General features: G+C 43.7%; 1 protein-coding gene across 1 annotated transcript; it reads left to right on the plus strand.

Moving 5' to 3' along the window:
- The first annotated feature begins 671 nt into the window (after window positions 1-671).
- LOC119256664 (C-C motif chemokine 28-like) lies at window positions 672-12,096 on the plus strand. Its single transcript, XM_037524435.2, has 3 exons — window positions 672-789; window positions 9,565-9,691; window positions 11,737-12,096. Exons 1-3 carry the CDS (start codon window positions 726-728, stop codon window positions 11,924-11,926), a joined length of 381 nt encoding a protein of 126 aa, XP_037380332.1. The 5' UTR covers window positions 672-725; the 3' UTR covers window positions 11,927-12,096.
- The last annotated feature ends 6,544 nt before the right edge of the window (window positions 12,097-18,640 follow it).

Genomic DNA, 18,640 nt, shown 5'->3' on the forward strand with positions numbered 1-18,640 from the left:
TTCTGAGATTACGCAACAGTTAGTAGGAAAGGAGAATCTGAGTCCACTTACACCCATGGTCTTATTTACAAAGCTGATTAGCAACAAAGCCAGACAAGAATCTGGGCCTCCTGATACCTGTGTGTAGAGCCTAGAGGAAAGCAGCCTCTCTACCTTCTTTTCTTTCCCCTAAATTGACAAACAGCTGCACAGGGAAACAACCTAGCTGCAAACCAAGACCAGATCACTCTATCAGGTGATAATTTTTATGGCTTGTCACCCTTGTCCCCAGAAACTCCTAGTTTAATCAAGTCACTTAAAAATTTTGATTCCTATATGCCATGGTTCTCATTTGGGGTGTCTCTGAATTACAAGGGGGTTTTCTTCAAACTCAAATTACTGGTCCTCCACCCCAAAATTCTGATTTCTAGGTCTGGGGAAGAATTTGTGTAGGTGCTATTTATTTTTTCATTTTTCCCCCCCAGTGATTCTGGTGCAAAGACACAGTCCCAGCAGCCTCCCCAGTTGCCAGATCACCACAGACATGCCTGTGGCTGGACACACATCTAGTCTTAAACAGTAGCCTGATTTTAAGGAAACAAACAGGAGAAATAAGAACCCCACCACCTCCCGGGGCGGGGCTTCTGGCTTATTTTTCCTGGGAGTTCTTTCTCTGTCTCCAAGGACACCCGAAGCCTCATTTCCTGATCTTACTGTCTCACCTGCCGTGCTACTGACAGGCAGAAATGCAGCAGATGGGACTTGTGCTCTTGGCCTTGGCTGCCTGCATGGCCCTTCACACCTCTGAAGGTGAGTGTGGGTGCAGGCCTGTCAATCTCTAGCTGAAGAAGGGGGTTCCTCCCAAATTGGTGCTAGGAGTGTGGTGCTGCTAGCAAGTTGGGGCAGAAAATTCAATCTCAGGGATTACCAGTTATCTATGGGAGGATGGCATAGGTTTAAATTCTTGATCTCCAAGCAAAAATTCCCAGGAAGGAACCTCATTTCAACAGGAATATTAATAATTGCTACCACAGGATCAGATCCTTCCTCACCAGGCAGCTTTGAGGTGTTGCTTTTCTGATAACAAATTTCCAGATAGAACTTGGAGGAAAGTTTTTTTTTTTTTTTTTTTTTTTTTTTTTAATAGAGGCATGTTTTTATTTATTTATTTATTATATTTGTTTGTTTTGTTTATACATGCACTGGGTACAGTCAGAAGCGCGGGAGGGTGAGAGAATTCACCAGAGCCAGAGCGGGGAGCAGAGCAGGCAGAAGGACTGAAGTACACTGCTGAGGGGAGCAGCGGGTGGCAGGAGAGGTCTGCGCACCATGTGGGATCCTCCTCCGGTGGCTGGTGAGCAGCCGGGGATCGAACCGGCGCCGCAGAGGCCGCGGGCAGCTTCGCAACCCAGCGCTCAACCGCTGCGCCACCGGGGAGGCCCGGAAAGTTTTTTTTTTAAGATTTATTTATGCAAGAACTGGGGTGTAGGCCAGAGGTGTGGGGCGTCGGGGGTGAGAGGATTCAGAGACAGAGTGGGGAGCAGAACAGGTGGATTGACCAAAATACACTGCTGAGGGGAGTAGTAGGCAAGACGAGAGGTCTGCTGCACTATGTGGCTCACCTCCCTGGCCGGGGATTGAACTTGTACCACAGTAATTGCAGATTGCTTCAAAGTCCTTCAATCCCTTGCACCACCAGAGAGGGCCCCAAAAGTCTTTTACTCATCTGTCTTGCCCACCTTGCCCTAGTCTACTTAGTTGTCTAGACACAATTGCACATATTCCTTTAAGAACTTTAGACTTCACCTACTGGGTTAGGGGGTTTGATGAGTTACAAATTTTCTGAACAAAGCCAGCCTTGTGGATCCTAAAATTCAAAATTTCAACCTGACCTTTCAAAGGGAAGCAGGAAAAAAGCAGATGGAACCATTTAAGTTATATCAAAGAATTTAAGTTGTAAGTTATTAGTATTTAAATGGAAATTGTAACTGAATTTGAACTGCAGGCAAGTTTTTCTGTACTGAAGAAATTGTACTATAGGCACTTAGTGTTTGATTTGATGCTTCCTTTGCCTTCTTGCGCTTTGCCCTGAATAGATTCTCTAAGTCCATAATAGAGCTGAAATATCAGTTTAGTTTGTCTGCTTTTTGAAAGATTGAACCAACATTTTTAAAGGACAGATTTCATATACATAACAGTCATACATGCAAGTTGGAATTTAAAGCTTCTCTGGAAAAATCAGCTTTGGCATCAACAGGTGGTTTACGTTCCCTGGCAAGAACGGCTGGAGCAAACTAACTGTCCTTTTGAGACATTCTGACATATTAACTACCTGGTCTCTTGTTTAAGGGACCCCAACATAGCGTACCATGGTACTGAGCTTATATTATGGAGTAAAGGAAAATTCTGGTTAATCTCGTCTTCATTTCTGTTGATTTATCTATCTTACCAAGATGACAAATTTGTCATTTTATGTTTCTATAAATTTCTCAGAATTCACCATTGAAATTTTAGCATCCGTTTTAACTGTTTTGCAAAGGTTTACCTGCAAAGGCTTTATTCTTCATTTTGGCAACTCAAATGCTGTCAGAAAGCTTTATGATCAAGGTGCAAGTGTGACCCTTCAGCTTGCTGGATGCTTTCCAGCTGTACCCACAGCAGCAGCAGCTGCCACACCTCCCAAAGGAGAGCAGGGAGTGTGCAGAGGGTAGTGAGGAAAGCTCTGCCAGACCTAGGGCCAAATTTTGCATGTGCCTGAGTCCTTGCAGAGGGTGGAACAGTACACACAGAACTGTTGAAAAGAAATAGTTGGTGATGCTAAGAAAGGGAGCGGAAACCTAACAGCTTTGGGGGCTAGTTTTGGGCTTTTTGTTAAGACCAGTTTAGGCCAGAGGAAAATTACATTGTCTGAGAAACCCCAAGCCTCTTGCTACTTGAAACTAAGTGATGTCAGATTAAAATCCATGAGATAGGCCTGAGCACAGGGGTGGAGCTGAGAGGAGCAGCCCTGCTTTCTGCAGCAAACTTCCCTTCCAGGATGTGTGTGCGCCAGTGCCCTTGGGAAGCTTCAAGGGATTCAGGCTCCAGGGTGGAGAGTAGGGAAAAACATTTGGGGTGGGGAGGGTAGCATACTGACTAGTGCAGGGAAGGAGGTTTCTACCTTGGCAATTATTGCAGGCTCAGGGAGGGGCAGAGATAAGGCCTGTGCCAACTTTGGGGAAAACATTTTGTTCTTCCAGGCATTAACTTTATCTCAGTGGTATCTTAAATGGTCATCTTGATGTGATGGATCAGTAATTGGCACTCCCAAAGTGTTCTGAATAAACCAGGAAGCAGCTGACTTAAAATTGAAAGCCTTGGCACCTACCCAGATCATGCTCCTCACATGCTGACGTGGCTGCTGCTCCCAGAACTCAGTATATACTAAGTCTACAAACATGCCTATCATCCCTCCTCTGTGGTCTTGGGCCAGATTACTTCAATTCACAATCTAGGGTTTTGTGGGCCTGGCTATTTCTGTTGTACCCTATGACTAAGGCTCCACTTGTGTCAAGTAGATGCAAGTTAGATTTTACTTCACCAAGTCACCAAGTTGGTTTCCTTCTGACAACACATTTTCTCAGAGTTGGATAGCTCCTTTTTACACAGGTAATTGCTTAGGATTTACAGCTTTTGTCATCTTTTGTTTGTTTTGTCATAGGGGAGTCCCTAAGGAGGGTTACAAGAGTAGATATTTGTGCTTAAAGGTAGTTCTGCAGGGTTAGGGCCAGGGATCGAACTGGCGCTGCAGAGGCTGCGGGCAGCTTTGCAGCCCAGTGCTCAACCACTGCGCCACCAGGAGAGGCTCTTGTTTTATTCTTGATTAAAAAAAAAAATTAAATTATTTTACTGTTACTTGAGATACAAATAAAAAACCAGGTGTAACCCCCTTGGGTATCTCTTCTGTAATTATAAAACCAAATAAAATTATTTAAAATTGTAATTTTATTAATTTTTAAAGATTTATTTATTTATCCAAGCACTGGGATACATGCCAGAGGCTCTGGAGGGCGAGAGAATTCACCAGAGCAGGGAGCAGAAGAGGCAGAAGGACCAAAACACTGCTGAGGGGAGCAGCGAGCACAACAGGAGAGGTCCACCATGCCATGTGAGCATCTCCCTGGCCGGCCAGGAATTGAACCAGCGCTGCAGAGGCTGCTGACAGCTTCACAGCGCGGCGCTCAACCAACTGCACCACGGAGGAGGCCCAATAAAATTATAATTTTAATAAAAACTACAAGATCTAACATTAATTTACATAATAATTAGCACAAATGCATTTTGAAATTCCACTCTATTCTGATTGCCTTTAGACAGTGAAGGTAGTAGCTGACTTAGTAACAACACTGCTATAATTTTATATTTAGAGTGCCTTTAACAATGACACAATGTAGGTGTTAATGCAATTTACAGATGTGACAACCATTAGTAAAATAATTAGTAAAATAATTACTCAAACAATTTAAACTCAAAAAAAAAAAAAAGCTTGAGATATTGGTATTTTTCCCCAAGGAAATTTTTTCTTGCCCTAATCCAACCTAGATTTTCAGAAAAAGTGAATAAAGGGCATGTAGAAAGTTTAGCAATTCAACAAAGAGGGGAGATGAGCAAAAAAAAAATAATAATAATAATAAAGAAAGCTTATGAAAACACAAAGGTGGATAGATTTAACCAAAAGTTTAGTGTCACACTCTCAACATCAGAAAAAATAGAATTTAAGCAATAAGGGGGCCTCCCCGGTGGCGCAGCGGTTGAGCGCTGGGTTGCGAAGCTGCCCGCGGCCTCGGCGGCGCCGGTTCGATCCCCGGCTGCTCCCCGGCCACCGGAGGAGGATCCCACATGGTGCGCAGATCTCTCCTGCCACCCGCTGCTCCCCTCAGCAGTGTACTTCAGTCCTTCTGCCTGCTCTGCTCCCCACTCTGGCTCTGGTGAATTCTCTCACCTTCCCGCGCTTCTGACTGTACCCAGTGCATGTATAAACAAAACAAACAAATATAATAAATTAATAAATAAAAACATGCCTCTATTAAAAAAAAAAAAAAAAGAATTTAAGCAATAAGTTGTAATAGAGCTAGAGGAATCTTAGAAAAAATAAAATGGGATCAGTTCATGAAGAATACACCCCAGGCTGAGAACAGGGAAAAGCAAGTGAGGTAACTGAGATGAGTAGCCAAGTGCTTGTTTGGATTTTATTTTCATTTAAAATCGTTTTTTCGTTCATGACTGACTTCTTGTCTTAGCTTTCATTTAAAAAAAATTTTTAAAGATTTATTTATTTATGCATACAAGAGCTGGGGTACAGGCCAGAGATGCGGGGGGTGAGAGGATTCACCAGACAGAGTGGGGAGCAGAACAGGCAGACTGACTGAAATACACTGCTGAGGGGAGCAGCGGGTGAGACAGGAGCGGTCTGCTGTGCCATGTGTGTTTCTCCCTGGCCAGGCATCGAACTTGTGATGCAGTGACTGCTGATAGTTCATAGGTTGTGTCTTAAACCCGTGCACCACCAGGGAGGCCCTCCTGTGTATGTTTTAAATAAGTGCACTTGGACTACACTTACCGGTACTCTACCATAATAAGCAGTATTTTCACAGTTTTCCGGAATTTTTTTTTATTTTTGCCTGAAACTGTGAGATGAATATATGTTCACAAACAATTATTTGTGAACTTCTAAGTATATTTTGTATATTATTTAGATCCAAACTGTCAAAGGCTTCCTTTGCAAGGAACCGCCACCTCAAACACTAAGAATTAAAAAGGAGTCTGAGCTACAGATACTTTACGATTAAGCCATTCAAACTTTTGGTGCAGGGGAGGAAAAATATCTTTGCTTCTACCCATCAATGTTCTCTACTGGAGCTCCTGTAAGAAAAGATAGATTAAAAAGAGGAAAGCATACAGATTTATTTAAGTTTTATTTGAAGTGGGTGCCTTCCTAAGGAAATGAAGATGCAAAGAAGCGGTTTGAGCTAAGGCTTATGTATTAAGTTGGATAAAGTAGTAAATTGTGAAAATATAGCAAGACATAAAGATTTGAGCTTGCAGTTGATCATGGAAAAGTGACTAGGGAGATATGGTAAGTTTAACAGGTTTGCATAGATTTCTTTCAACCAGAGGGTGAGGTGGGTCTGGTGATAAATCTGTTTTCCTCCAGGAGCCAGAGGAGTGTACCTTTCCGTTGGGAGATTTTCCCAAAGTTAGTGTTCCCTGTTCGTATAGGCTCTTTTTTTAAGCGGCATTAACTTAAGATAATCAATATATTAGAATGGCATGTTCTGAACGCCAGTGACAAATTAGAAATTATTGGTGAAATGGAGGTCTTAGAAAATTAAGATATCAAAATAAATTTGAAAAGGTATAGAAAATCTAACCAAAAACTGTTAAAGAAATTAAATCTAAGGGAAATTGGTCAAAAGGCTGTCCTAATTAATGAAAACTCACAGTAGCTGAAAATTTGGCCTTCAAATTTCATTACACTTGCCAAGGCATGGTGAGCTGGAACTGGCAGGCTGTTGATAAAATACAAAGATTTTAAAACAAAATGTTAGTTTTATGACTGGCTAAGAAGAACTTAAGTAAAACAAAAATAGCAAACTGTAAGGAAATGAGAAATAAAGCTAAAAGATAAACTACCAAGTAGGAGAAAATGTTCTTAATAACAAAGATTAGTGTCTAAAATATTTAATGAATTTGTATAAAGAAAACAACTGGCAAAAATGAGATCAGACAATTTAAAAAGGAAACTTTAATGATCAGTAATTCACTAATAAAGAAATGGCAAACTAAGCCACTTGCAGATACCATTTCAGTGCATTTGGGCGATGCATGGTAGAGTCTTTCCCAAGCAAAGGGGCAAGTCTGGAGGGACTAGGAAAGGCACTGGGGGTGGATTCAGTTCAACTTCACAAGCTGCAGATCCTGTTCATGTGTGCCCTTCGCTTCTGCTACCGTATCTAACTCACTCTGCAAGATTTTCTATTTTCAAATTTTTCACATATTTCCCTTCAGAGGAGCCTCTACTCCATTAGACAGATGTATGTTTTTGTAAACTCCAGTTTAGAAGAAAAATAGGTTCTTTCCCATAGATGTCTGGCCTTACAAAATGGTGGCACCTGAAGGTCCTCTTTGTGGGAAGGCTTAGCTTCCCTAATCCCTTATCAATTTGCTTTCCAACCAAGTAAACATTATCTGAACAAAAACACTTAAATGCAGAAGAAACACTGCACAATCCCCACTTTCCAAACTTATTGGATCCCCTAAATCTCACCTGTGTGGAAATTCTAGATCACCATTGCTGATCCTTTGGGGAAAAAAAGGGGTGGGGGAAATATTCTGACAGGAGGCTGTAGGAGATGACCTCTAGGGGGCGATGTCATATAAAAGAATCTCACCACTGCCCTCTTCAAATGGCACCTGGCACACATGAGCAGGATCTGCAGCTTATTGTGAAATTGAACTGAATCCACCCCCGTGGGAGGCAGTAATGCCTGCCAACAAGTAATGAGTGGTCTTGTTATATGCTACTGGCTTTTTGATAGTTTTTTGACTTAAGTGATCTCTAGATGAGTCCACCCTACCTTTATATTTGAAAAAATGTAATCCAGTTAACTAAATGGCTTTCTGGTTTAAAACTATTCCTTGAGTTGATGTCAGCACTTAGATAACTCAAATTCCTAAATGCACCGGTTTGACTAAGATTCTTATTCCCACGATGCTTCTGAAAGTCCGCTTTATGTTATATAGCTCTTGGGTCACAAGTAAGAGCCGTGGTCCTTGTATTAGCTCTTTGAAGCTAGTAACTCTTCAGTTTTCTCCCTCCAGTGTCCAGCATAGTGATTCACTATGTCAGAATCCATACACACACACAGTGATTCTTATATAGTAAGATGGATGAATGAATGGATGCATGCATGAATAAACCTAAACCTTGTAGAATAAGCAGCAAAATGCAGCTAAAGAAACAATTAGATTTAAGAAATAAATACATTAGGGCCTCCCAGGTGGTGCAGCGGTTGAGCACTGGGTTGCCAAGCTGCCCGCAGCCTCTGCAGCGCTGGTTCCATCCCCCACCACCGGCGAGGGTCCCACATGGCGTGCAGACCTCTCCTGCTGCCCACTGCTCCCCTCAGCAGTGTATTTCTTCACTCTGCCTGTTCTGTTCCCCGCTCTGGCTCTGGTGAATCCTCTCACCCTCCCGCACTTCTGACTGTACCCATTGCTTGTATAAATAAATAAATCTAAAAAAAATAAAAGAAATAAATACATTAATAAGGTTAAGGACGACCACAGTGTTCTCCGAGAGGACTTTCAAGAAATTGAAATTTTATTCACATGCCATAAAGTTCATTGTTACATGTACAGTCCAGTGGTTTTTTAGTATCTTCACAGAATTGCACATCAACACCTGTAAATCTGGCATGTTTCATCTCCCCAAAAGCGTCCCTGCAGCTGTTAGCTGTCACTCCCTATTCCCTGCCTTGTCTCTATGGATTTGTCTATTCTGCACATTTCATATGATTCCATATGATCCAACAATGCCCAAAGAATATGAAAACACTAATGAAAAAACTCCTGCACTCCTATCTTCTAGCAGCATTTTCTACAATTGCCAGGGCGTGGGCCCTGCCTATGTACTGCCCTGCAGTCTGACCAAGTCTCCATTTTCCTCCAACTACCCAAATCCTTCAGGAGTCAGCCCAATCCATCCCAGTGGGAAATTTTCAAACCTACTCCAGGAGCTCAGGTAGTCGCTGTCATTTTTACTGTGTGGGTGTGGATTTAGAAATAATTGCCATCGTATGGAAGAAAGGAAAACTCTATATTTAAAGTCAAAAATTTGAGGATCAACCTAGAAAAGGGTCCCTGCCAGCTGATTTCCCAACCTCCTCCCTTCCCCCAGGTAGGGCCCAGCTTATATCACCGCGGGACTTGTTGGTAAAAAGTCACATTAGAGAAACAAAGCAATCATTTTTATGGGCATGTGATAATTTCCTAACATTCTGGCAGAGTAAGGTATGCAGATTTGAAACGCAAGGGGATTTTTATGCTTGGACAGATAAAGCACTTGCCTTTCCTCAAGGGTTTCAAGAGACAAATCTATCCGAAGGAAATGTTTGGCTTGGACACAGATGTTTGCTTAGGGGGAGAGCAGGGCTGGGTAGGGCTTCCACTGGTAGAGGATTCTTGCCCACCTATGTGTAAGGGCCAGGACTGACTGCAGGGCACTTATTTCCCAACAAATCTCTGAGTCCCTGACTCAGCCTCTGTAGGATTACCTTTCTTTTGTGCTCAATTTGCTAATTTCCTTCACTTGGGATATTTGGTCACTCACATTGTTTGCAGTTTTTCTTATCTTGTCTTGAATCTTTGAATTTTTTTATCTCCCCCCCCCCCCAATCCTGCCTCGGGTCTGCAAGTACACAAAGCCCTCAATTAGTGTTTGCTCCTTGCTCCAGGGGATTAACATTCTGTATGTCCGGAATCTTTAAGAGAGCGGGCTGTGGTCTACAAATAAGATTTAATAATTTCTTTCTTTTCTTCTTTTAGCTATACTTCCCATTGCATCCAGCTGTTGCACGGAGGTTTCACATCATATTTCCAGAAGGCTTCTGGATAGAGTGAATATATGTCGCATTCAGAGAGCTGATGGGGATTGTAACTTGGCTGCAGTCATGTGAGTCCTCTTCAGCAGGGAGGTCTAAACTTACAGTGATCTTTTCTCTGGCTTCATACACAACTTGCAAATAATCATCTAAATATAGGAGGGGACATTAAATATTCTGTCTTCCTGTCCCAGGTCCCCCAGAGTGAATGCACACCCTTACTGTACAGTAGGCCCCCATTTCCATGGGGAATGTGTTCTAAGATGCCCAGAGAATGTCTGTAATCAGAAAATACTGAACCTTATATAGATGATGCCTTTCCCTACAAATACATATTTATGATATGGTTTCACTTATAAAGTAGGCCCAGTAAAGAATAACTCACAATAAATAGAACTATGATGATATACTGTAATGAAACGTAGGCAAGATTGGTTTCTCTCTTAGAATATCTTATCTCACATAATATATTTGACCTTAGCTGACGTTCCATAACTGAAACCTCAGAGAGAAACTGTGACTAAGCAGGAGGGAGTGTCCAGAGCCTCACACTAGCCCTCTGCCCCCCACCCTACAGAGCTGTGTGTTTGTTAGGTCTGAAAGCCTTCCATCACTGGACTATTAGCCTGATTGAGGGGCACCCTGAGACTCCCCAAACTTGCATGCTCTGAAAAGTCCTGGCAATTGTATGCACAAAGGCAAAGCACACTGTTAGTGTGCAAGAATACATAGAGAGAGAAGGATATTACTAGTAGTTTCCCAATAAAACACCCCAAATTACCCATCCCTTTTGGGCCAATGCCCAGCCAAACAGGGTCAACCCAAAGTAGGGGCTGCTGAGGCTCAAAAGTTTGCCACAAGTCTAAGGCACCTTCTACTAGGGAAAGGAGTTCTGAAGCAGGTCTCAGAAAGCTGGGACAAAAGGAGACACCATGGTTAGACAATGGAGCCCACCTGCCCTCCATGTTACACAGCCTCACCTTCACCTGGCCCCTAAGCTCCACCCATCGTTAAGTGGGGAGGGGAACATGCCCCTTCATCGAGCTGTCTCTGTAATAGGACAATATATGTGACTTTTCTAAGCAAAATATACTTTTTTTAAAAAAAGATTTATTTATACAAGAACCGGGGTACAGTCCAGATGTGTGGGAGGGTGAGAGGATTCACCCAAGACAGAGTGGGGAGCAGAACAGGCAGACTGAAGAAATACACTGCTGAGGGGAGCAGCGGGCACGACAGGAGAGGTCTGCCGCGCCATGTGGGACCCTCGCTGGCCGGCAGGGATGGAACCGGCCAGCGCCTGCGGACAGATTCCCAGCGCTGTGCTCAACCGCCTGCGCGACCAGGGGAGGCCCCAAAATATACTTTCAATAAACAAAGCAAAAACAAAAGGTGATTGTTTCAAGGTTATAACTTTTTTCAAGCAAGTGCATGGGTTGCTGTCATTTTTGCTCTCTCAATTCATTTAGATATAAGGTACAACCGGAAGTGTAGAGATTCCCACAAACATGATTCTGGCTGTGAAATACATCAGTATTCAGCAAGTCTGGCTCCTGACAACAATGTTGTGAGGAAGACATGAAATATCTCCCCGGTACAAAGGAGAAAAGCTGTGAAGAAGGCAATCACATAGTTCACTCCATGCCAGTGATGGCAGGAGAGGGATGTAAACCCAAGTCTCTCAGAAGTCTCTCTCTGTAGGATGGGGCAGAGGACTAGTATGGGGCTCTGGACACTCCCTCCCATCTAGCCATTGGTAGGACTAACCATAAAATGCTCTTCCAAAATTCCACTGCATTTACCACCTTCAAATCATACAAGGATGTATGAGGCAACTCCGTGAAGTGCTGGTTTCAGCGCCACATAGGGCTCCAGGTGTCTCCTTTGGCTACTAATAAGCCCCCTCCCCCTGCTCCAATTCTTTCCTTTTTTAACACTTTCTGCTGATGTCTGTGGACCACAGGGCAGCAGTAAAGATCCCACCTCGTGGTGCTCAGATTTAGGATTCAGTAAATAAGAAAACACTGTGTTAAAGAGTGCGAACTGCCCGTAATTCACTAAGTTTTTACTTCCTTGTACTTGCTGTCAGTGATTGTTTTCCCCTCCTTCTTGGCAGCCTTCATATCAAGCAAAGAAGATTCTGTGTCAGCCCTCACAGTCATATTATTAAGCAGTGGATGAGAGAACAAGTCAAGAAAAATGTTCACGGCAACATTTGCCATAAGAAGAAACACCACAACAAGAGGAACAATAGAGGGGCCCGTCGGAGGTTCCATGAAGCCCATGGCCATAAGATGCTTTTCTAGGGTTTGCAAGTGAATCTACAAAGACAACTTCAGAAGTGAAACTAGCCGTGGATGATCGTGCATTTACCATATAAGTGTTCCTTCTTGGGAGCCGAGAGGGCAAAACAAAATCTAACTTTTTATAAAAGGAAAAATAATACAATTTGCAAATGTGGCCATTAATAAATGAAAAATGAAAAGATACTTATCTTCACATATTTTAAAAGCAGCATGCAGATATAATTTCTACAACTTTTTAAAAAAGATTTATTTGTGCATACAAGAACTGGGGTACAGGCCAGGAGTGTGGGGGGGTGAGAGCATTCACCAGAGACAGAGTGGGGAGAACAGACGGACTGAAATACACTGCTGAGGGGAGCAGCAGGCGAGACGGGAGTGGTCTGCTGTGCCATGTGGGTAGCTCCCTGGCTGGGGATCTGAGCTTGTGCTGCAGTGGCTGGCAATAGCTCGAGAGCACTATCTTTAACCCCTGCACCACCAGGGAGGCCCAATATGTTTTTTGCTAAACCATTTGGAAATAATCTACAAACATGATGATACTTTACGCCTAAATTTTTTTTAGCATTACAACTTAGAATTCCTCAATAATAGACATTTTCTGTATCATCACATTGTCAACTTTCTATCTAAAATATGAAATTTGAGAGTCCATTCACGTTTCCCCAGCTATTTTCAGAGAATTCTAGTTTAATTAACCAATCACGGTTCACGTATTTCAATTCAGTGTTATATCCCCTGAATATCGTTTAATCTAAGAAACTTCTCTGCTGCTTCCTTCCATCTCCTCTTCCCTCCTCCCCTTTTTCCTTCCCTTTTTCCCTCCCGCCTTCCTTCCCATGGCATGGAATTTGAAAAAAAGCCCAGGCCAGAATCTGTCCCACTTTGTGGGTTTCTCTTGTGAAAAGTAATATCACAGGAATCATTTTAAATGGGGCCAAGCATTCACTGCAGAAAAACTGCTTGTTTAAACTGGGTCAGACATCTGGACTGGGACACGCTGCCAGCTTTCCTAGAAGTCAACAAGAACATCCTTGTTGCAAAGGCTGATAAAAATAAATTTTTACTTTGTGACCCCTCCGAGACCTGTCAACCTTGAAACCTGACGCCCTGACCGTTTTTACCTTGTGACACCTTTATCTGACCATCATTGCACACATTACCTCATCCTTCCTTGCCTTCTAAAAACCCACCTGATTTTTGTTCCTCTTTTGATTTCTGCCTAAATCTGCATGCCGTACTGCAATTCTCTATTCCCGAGCAAGTGCATTTCGGCTTGTCTGCTGAGCTGCTGTCTGCTTGCTGTTGACCTTTATGGTCTCAGACACGAGATGTGAAGAGACAAACCTTGACTGCTGCTCATCACCTCCAGACAGGTGAGGAACCCCCATGAGCCTCCTGGGCTCCCTGCTTGTAAGCACCTCACAGTTGGGAAGGCTCCACTCAGAATAGAATTCAGCTGCCCCTTTGAGTGCCCCACCCGTATTTGAGATTTGCTTCACTTGATGCAGCTGCTAGAGATTTTCCCCTCTAAGTCTTACATTAGTGGATCTTAGGAAGTTTGCGAGTATTTGGTATAATTCTGTAGAAAAGTTCTTGGCTTTTCTGTAATTGTAAAAATTCTTCAGCCCCGTGCCCCAAGCTTATCAAATGTACAAATATTTTGATTCTCATCTTTTTTTTTTTTTTAATAAAATGGACCAGAATAACTAAAGAGACTTTAGAATTACAGTGGCCATCTCAGGAATCTGTGGACCTCCCAAAACGTACATTTTTTTTAAAAGATTTATTTATTTATACAAACACTGGGGTACAGCCAGAGGGGTGGGAGGGTGAGAGAATTCACCAGAGACAGAGCAGGGAGCAGAACAGGCAGAAGGACAGAAGACACTAATGAGGGTAGAAGTAGGTGAGCCAGCAGAGGTCTGCTGCGCCATGTGGGACTCTTCCTGGCCGGCAGGGATTGGAACCAGCCCTGCAGAGGCCGCGGACAGCCTCAAGGCGCTGCGCTCAACCTGCTGCACCACTGGGGAGGCCCTCAAAACTTACTTTCTTGCATGCAAAATGGGGTCATGTGTATTCTCAACGTCAAGCAAAATCAAAAGGGATGCTTATTTGGCATTAGTGTCCAAGACACATCAGTACGAAAATTATCCCTTCAAGAGACTATTACAAAACTGAGGCCAATAAATAAAAGATAAGGAAATCTCTGAGATCTAACCGGTCTCATCCTGCTCCCTCTGCCTGACCACCCCATATCCGCCTTTTGTGTCAGAAGGAAACCCAGAAGGTCAGTTAAGGTTTCCCTTTGTCTCCTTGTTTTCTGAGAACTTGGCTTGGTCCCCAAAATATAACTGGACAGAAATGTGGGTAAAACTCCATTTGCAGCTAACATCTCTTACGGGAATCATCTTAGTCTTTCTTTGCCTATGCTTAGAATGATGCTGGGCCTTAGGGAGAGAATCTCCCTTGCCCACTCTTTACGGGCACCTCTTAGGTGGATGGAGTTGACTAATATTGCCAGAATTATTTTCTGTTCTGGCTGATACCTGACGAGAGATGAAAAGGATTTTTAAATAGTTCTATGGTCAAAGTTTGGAGAAAGTGGAAACTGATATTTAGAGCCTGATAGCACAGAAGAAAAAAAAAGTACTCAGAAAGAAAAGCATTCCCCCCAAATTCAGCTCCAAATCTAGAAAGATCTTCCCAAGACAGCAAATTGAATGAAACTGAGAAAGTTGGATGTAGCAGGCTACAAATCATCTTGGAGCCATTAAAAGGTGACTTCATTTTACAAGCCCTTTGTGATTCTAGAAATAGCTCCTATTCAAGTATTATAAAATTCTGGCCTTAGGAAAGGGTCAAAGTCTTCCTGGGGAAAAGAAAATTCTTATCTGAATCATTTCATTTAAATTCAAGCTTCAGGGAGAGAATAAACAGAAGAAAAGAAGGATGCCATTGTTGGGCAAGGAAGCAGCAGCAAGGCAGGGATGGAGAGAAGTTGACAGGTTGGGGGCCTGAGAAAAGAGGGGGTGCTGGAAAGCTGTGGGGCCGGGAAGGTGGGAGGCCAGGAGACAGACGGGGGAGCTGAGAGGTTGGCAGCAGAGAGGCAACAACCAAACCTCCCAACCCCTAAGAGCTCAGCAGTCTCCATGATCTTCACGCTCTCCTCCTGGCCTCTCTCTCCGGCTTCTCCCAGCTTCACGCCCCTGAAATCTCCTTTTATCCCTTGCTTCTCAGCCCAGGTGTCCATATTTACATATGAAAACACCCTGTACTCAGTCTTCCAAGTGCTTTTTGCATTAACACCTTATCACGTGTGGGCAACAAAACTTGGGAGGAAAGCAAGGCCACAGGTGGCAGCCATAGAGGCCTGGTGCAGGAGGCAAAAAATAGGCTGAGTAACTCCATTTTCCGTACACCATTTAGTGGTGAGCTTACATGTCTATGTACATGTTGATTTTCAATGATGTACACCTGAAATTAAAGCAATGTTATAATGCAATGCTGCTGAAAAAAAGATAGAACAAGAAAACTAAAAACAGCTATATGAAGGCTTCTTTTGCTCCAAATCTAGCCCACAGGAGTTTTGTACCTGATTGATGGGATCTTGGCAACCTCTCAACACCTTGTTGATAACAGCTGGAGTTGGCACCACTTTGGAACCCAGCCTCCATACTATTTGACCCTGAAGGCAAATCCCTCATGAGAGCGCCACCCAACCTCTGGAAGCATCCAAGTTAGCTCGGAGCCCAGAGACAGAGCAAAGGGGACCACCCATAGCACATAAATAGGCCAGGCCTCTGTCAGTCACTACCTGCCTCCTAACAAACAGGCCAGCAAGTACACCAGGACCTCCTAGAACACACACAGCTGTGGAATGATGTGGCTATCAGCTACACCCCTCTGACAGCCCTAGGCCTGCCAGACCCACCCCCCTACAGGACCTCATGTGAGCTACGTCCCCTGTGGGTGTCCCCAGTGCTGGTCAGAGCAGTGCCTGTGGCCTACTCCGACCGCCAGTGTGGTGCAGGAGGGGCTCTGGCAGCACACGTTACAGCTGAGGGGGCATCAGAGCCCCTTGTCCATGTTGGGTCCAGCTGAGGGATCTCAGCATTGTCCACAGTCTAGCAGCAGCCCCAGACCTGGTCCAGAAGGCCCACTATGCCCATAAGACCCACCAGGCCTGCACAGTCTGCAGCAGTCCCCCACTGAGCACTCCCAGCCACACTCACAAGACTGCCTTTCTGCCATTTCTGCCTGCTCCAGCTACCAGGCCCCACACATGGAGGGCCACAGCTACCACCTCCAGCAGCTCAGTTACCCCAGTTTACCTTTGCATCCCAACTACTAGCTTACTAGCTGAGGACCATGCCTCCAGCAGCCAGCCACCCCTTAATACCAGGGATGCTGTTTGGACCACACCCCTCCGTTGGCCTAGTGAACACTAACAGCAGGCACACTGGCTCACATCCAGCAGCAACTTCAGGCAGAAGTGCTGAGGGGCCCTGTGTGTAAACTGTCCTTAATCAACTCTAAGTGTGATTAATGGATGTGCCTGCTTTGTTCTTTGGATTCAGATTAGTTTCTCAATTTGGGGAAATTTGTTTCTTCCATCACACACCACTGAATCCCCCTGGTCCTCTAATCTCTTTAGCTGACTGCCCCCAGGCATGGCCTCTTGATTTGAGACTATTCTCTAATTTGGAATTAGCATTTGCTCGCTATTATAGGGATTTTGTTATTCTAAATTACATAGCTTGATATTTTAGAACACCGATGCTTTAGAATGGTCACTAAGGTCTCTGAGTCTTTATGAGAACTTTGAGAAACTCTACAAGATACTTGCTGTTAAAGTAAACTCGAAAGTAAAGCCTTTCGCACCTGAAAGTTTAATACCTATTATTTAAAAAAATGTAGAAAACCAGAAATAGAAGGTAATTTTCTTATCTTGAAAAAGGTTATTCAACAAAAGGTTTATAGCAAATACCATATTTAATGAAGAAACTTTGGACATTTTCCTTTAAAGGTCAGGAATATGACAAGCATGCTTGCTACCATTCATACTGATCTACAAAGCACTGAAGAATTGACTAATGAGCACTCTCTTACTCTCCCATTCTGTACATGTGACTTAGAAGGTGTAGGTGCTAAACACAGACATTTACTGCTTATATCCCTCTTGAAAAACAGACTTGCCACTTGCCACCCAACTGCAGAGAATGCAGGAAGCAGACAGCTTCAGCAATCTGCCCCTTCACCAGCCCAGCTCACTTGCAGAAAAACCTTCCCCCAAGGTCATACCCTTCCTGGAGCACCTGTTATTTGGTGACTGAACCAGGAAATGCATAAAGGGACGGCTGTTTTGACCCAATGGGACCCAATCTGGGACAAATCTGATTGTCCATTTCCAAAACTCTTTGCTGAGATGGCTGAGGTTTTGTCAGTCTGTATAAATGGTCACTTTTACCCTGTACCTCTCCTGATTCCTCCCCTTTCCTTTCATAGGTATTTATCTCACAGTAACACCTTGAATCCCTGCAAAAAAAAAAAAAAAAAGAAAGAAAGTAAAGCCTTTCTCTGGCCTGACGCTCTTGTTGCCCAAATGAGACCTAAAAGCTCATAAGGAAGCCCTTTGAGATGCTGGAAATGAGCCTTCCAAAAACCAAACTTGAAGAAACTCAACCCAATGATTGACCAGCAATACTTTCCAGTGATGCTTTCAGAGACAGACCTTAGTCAGAAGAAATGTAGGAATTGTGAACGGTGATATAACTGCATTTTAAAACAGGTAGAAAGCAGGGGCCTCCCAAGTGGCTCAAAGGGTTAAGACGCAGCACTATGAAGCTATGGCAGCCACTGCAGCACAAGTTCAATCCTTGGCCAAGAAAGTGACACACATTGTGCAGCAGACCTTTCCTGCCTTGCCCGCTGCTCCCCTCAGCGGTGTATTTCTGTCAGTCCTCCTGTTCTGCTCCCCACCTGTCTCTGGTGAATCCTTTGACCCCTCCACCCCCACCCCGCACCTCTGGCCTGTATCCTAGTTCTTGTTTGCATAAATAAATATCTTTTAGGGCCTCCCCGGTGGTGCAACGGTTGAGCGCTGGGTTGCGAAGGTGCCCGTGGCCTCTGTAGCGCCGGTTTGATCCCCGGCTGCTCCCCTGCCACCGGAGGAGAGTCCCACATGGCGCGCAGACCTCTCCTGCCGCCCGCTTCTCCCCTCAGCAGTGTATTTCAGTCCTTCTGCCTGCTCTGCTCCCCGCTCTGGCTTTGGTGAGTTCTCTCACCCTCCCGCGCTTCTGACTGTGCCCAGTGCATGTATAAACAAAACAAACAAAAACAAACAAATAAATAAAAAAAAAAAATGCCTCTAAAAAAAAAAAAAAAAAAAAAAAATAAATATCTTTTAAAAAAAAAAAAGTCAAAAGCAGTCACTGCAGAGAAATTGTTTTCTAAACTGGGTCGGAGCTCTGGACTAGGCCAAACTGCCAACCTTTTAAGAAGTCAACAAGAATGAGAATATCCTGTTTGAAAGGACTGATAAAAGCTCAATAGCAATACTTTGGCTTTGTGATCCTTCCCCTGATCATTTCTACCTTGTCACTCTTTCACCTGATAACATCTTATTCACTGTTTCAAACTTCTTTTTCCCTCTATAAAAAGCCTGACTCCTTGAGACATGTTTTAGGTTTCTGCTTAGATCTGTGTACCCCAAAT

Source organism: Talpa occidentalis, unplaced genomic scaffold (assembly GCF_014898055.3).
Source record: "Talpa occidentalis isolate TD23 unplaced genomic scaffold, MPIMG_talOcc4v2.1 talOcc4.367, whole genome shotgun sequence".
Classification (NCBI taxonomy): Eukaryota; Metazoa; Chordata; class Mammalia; order Eulipotyphla; family Talpidae; genus Talpa; species Talpa occidentalis.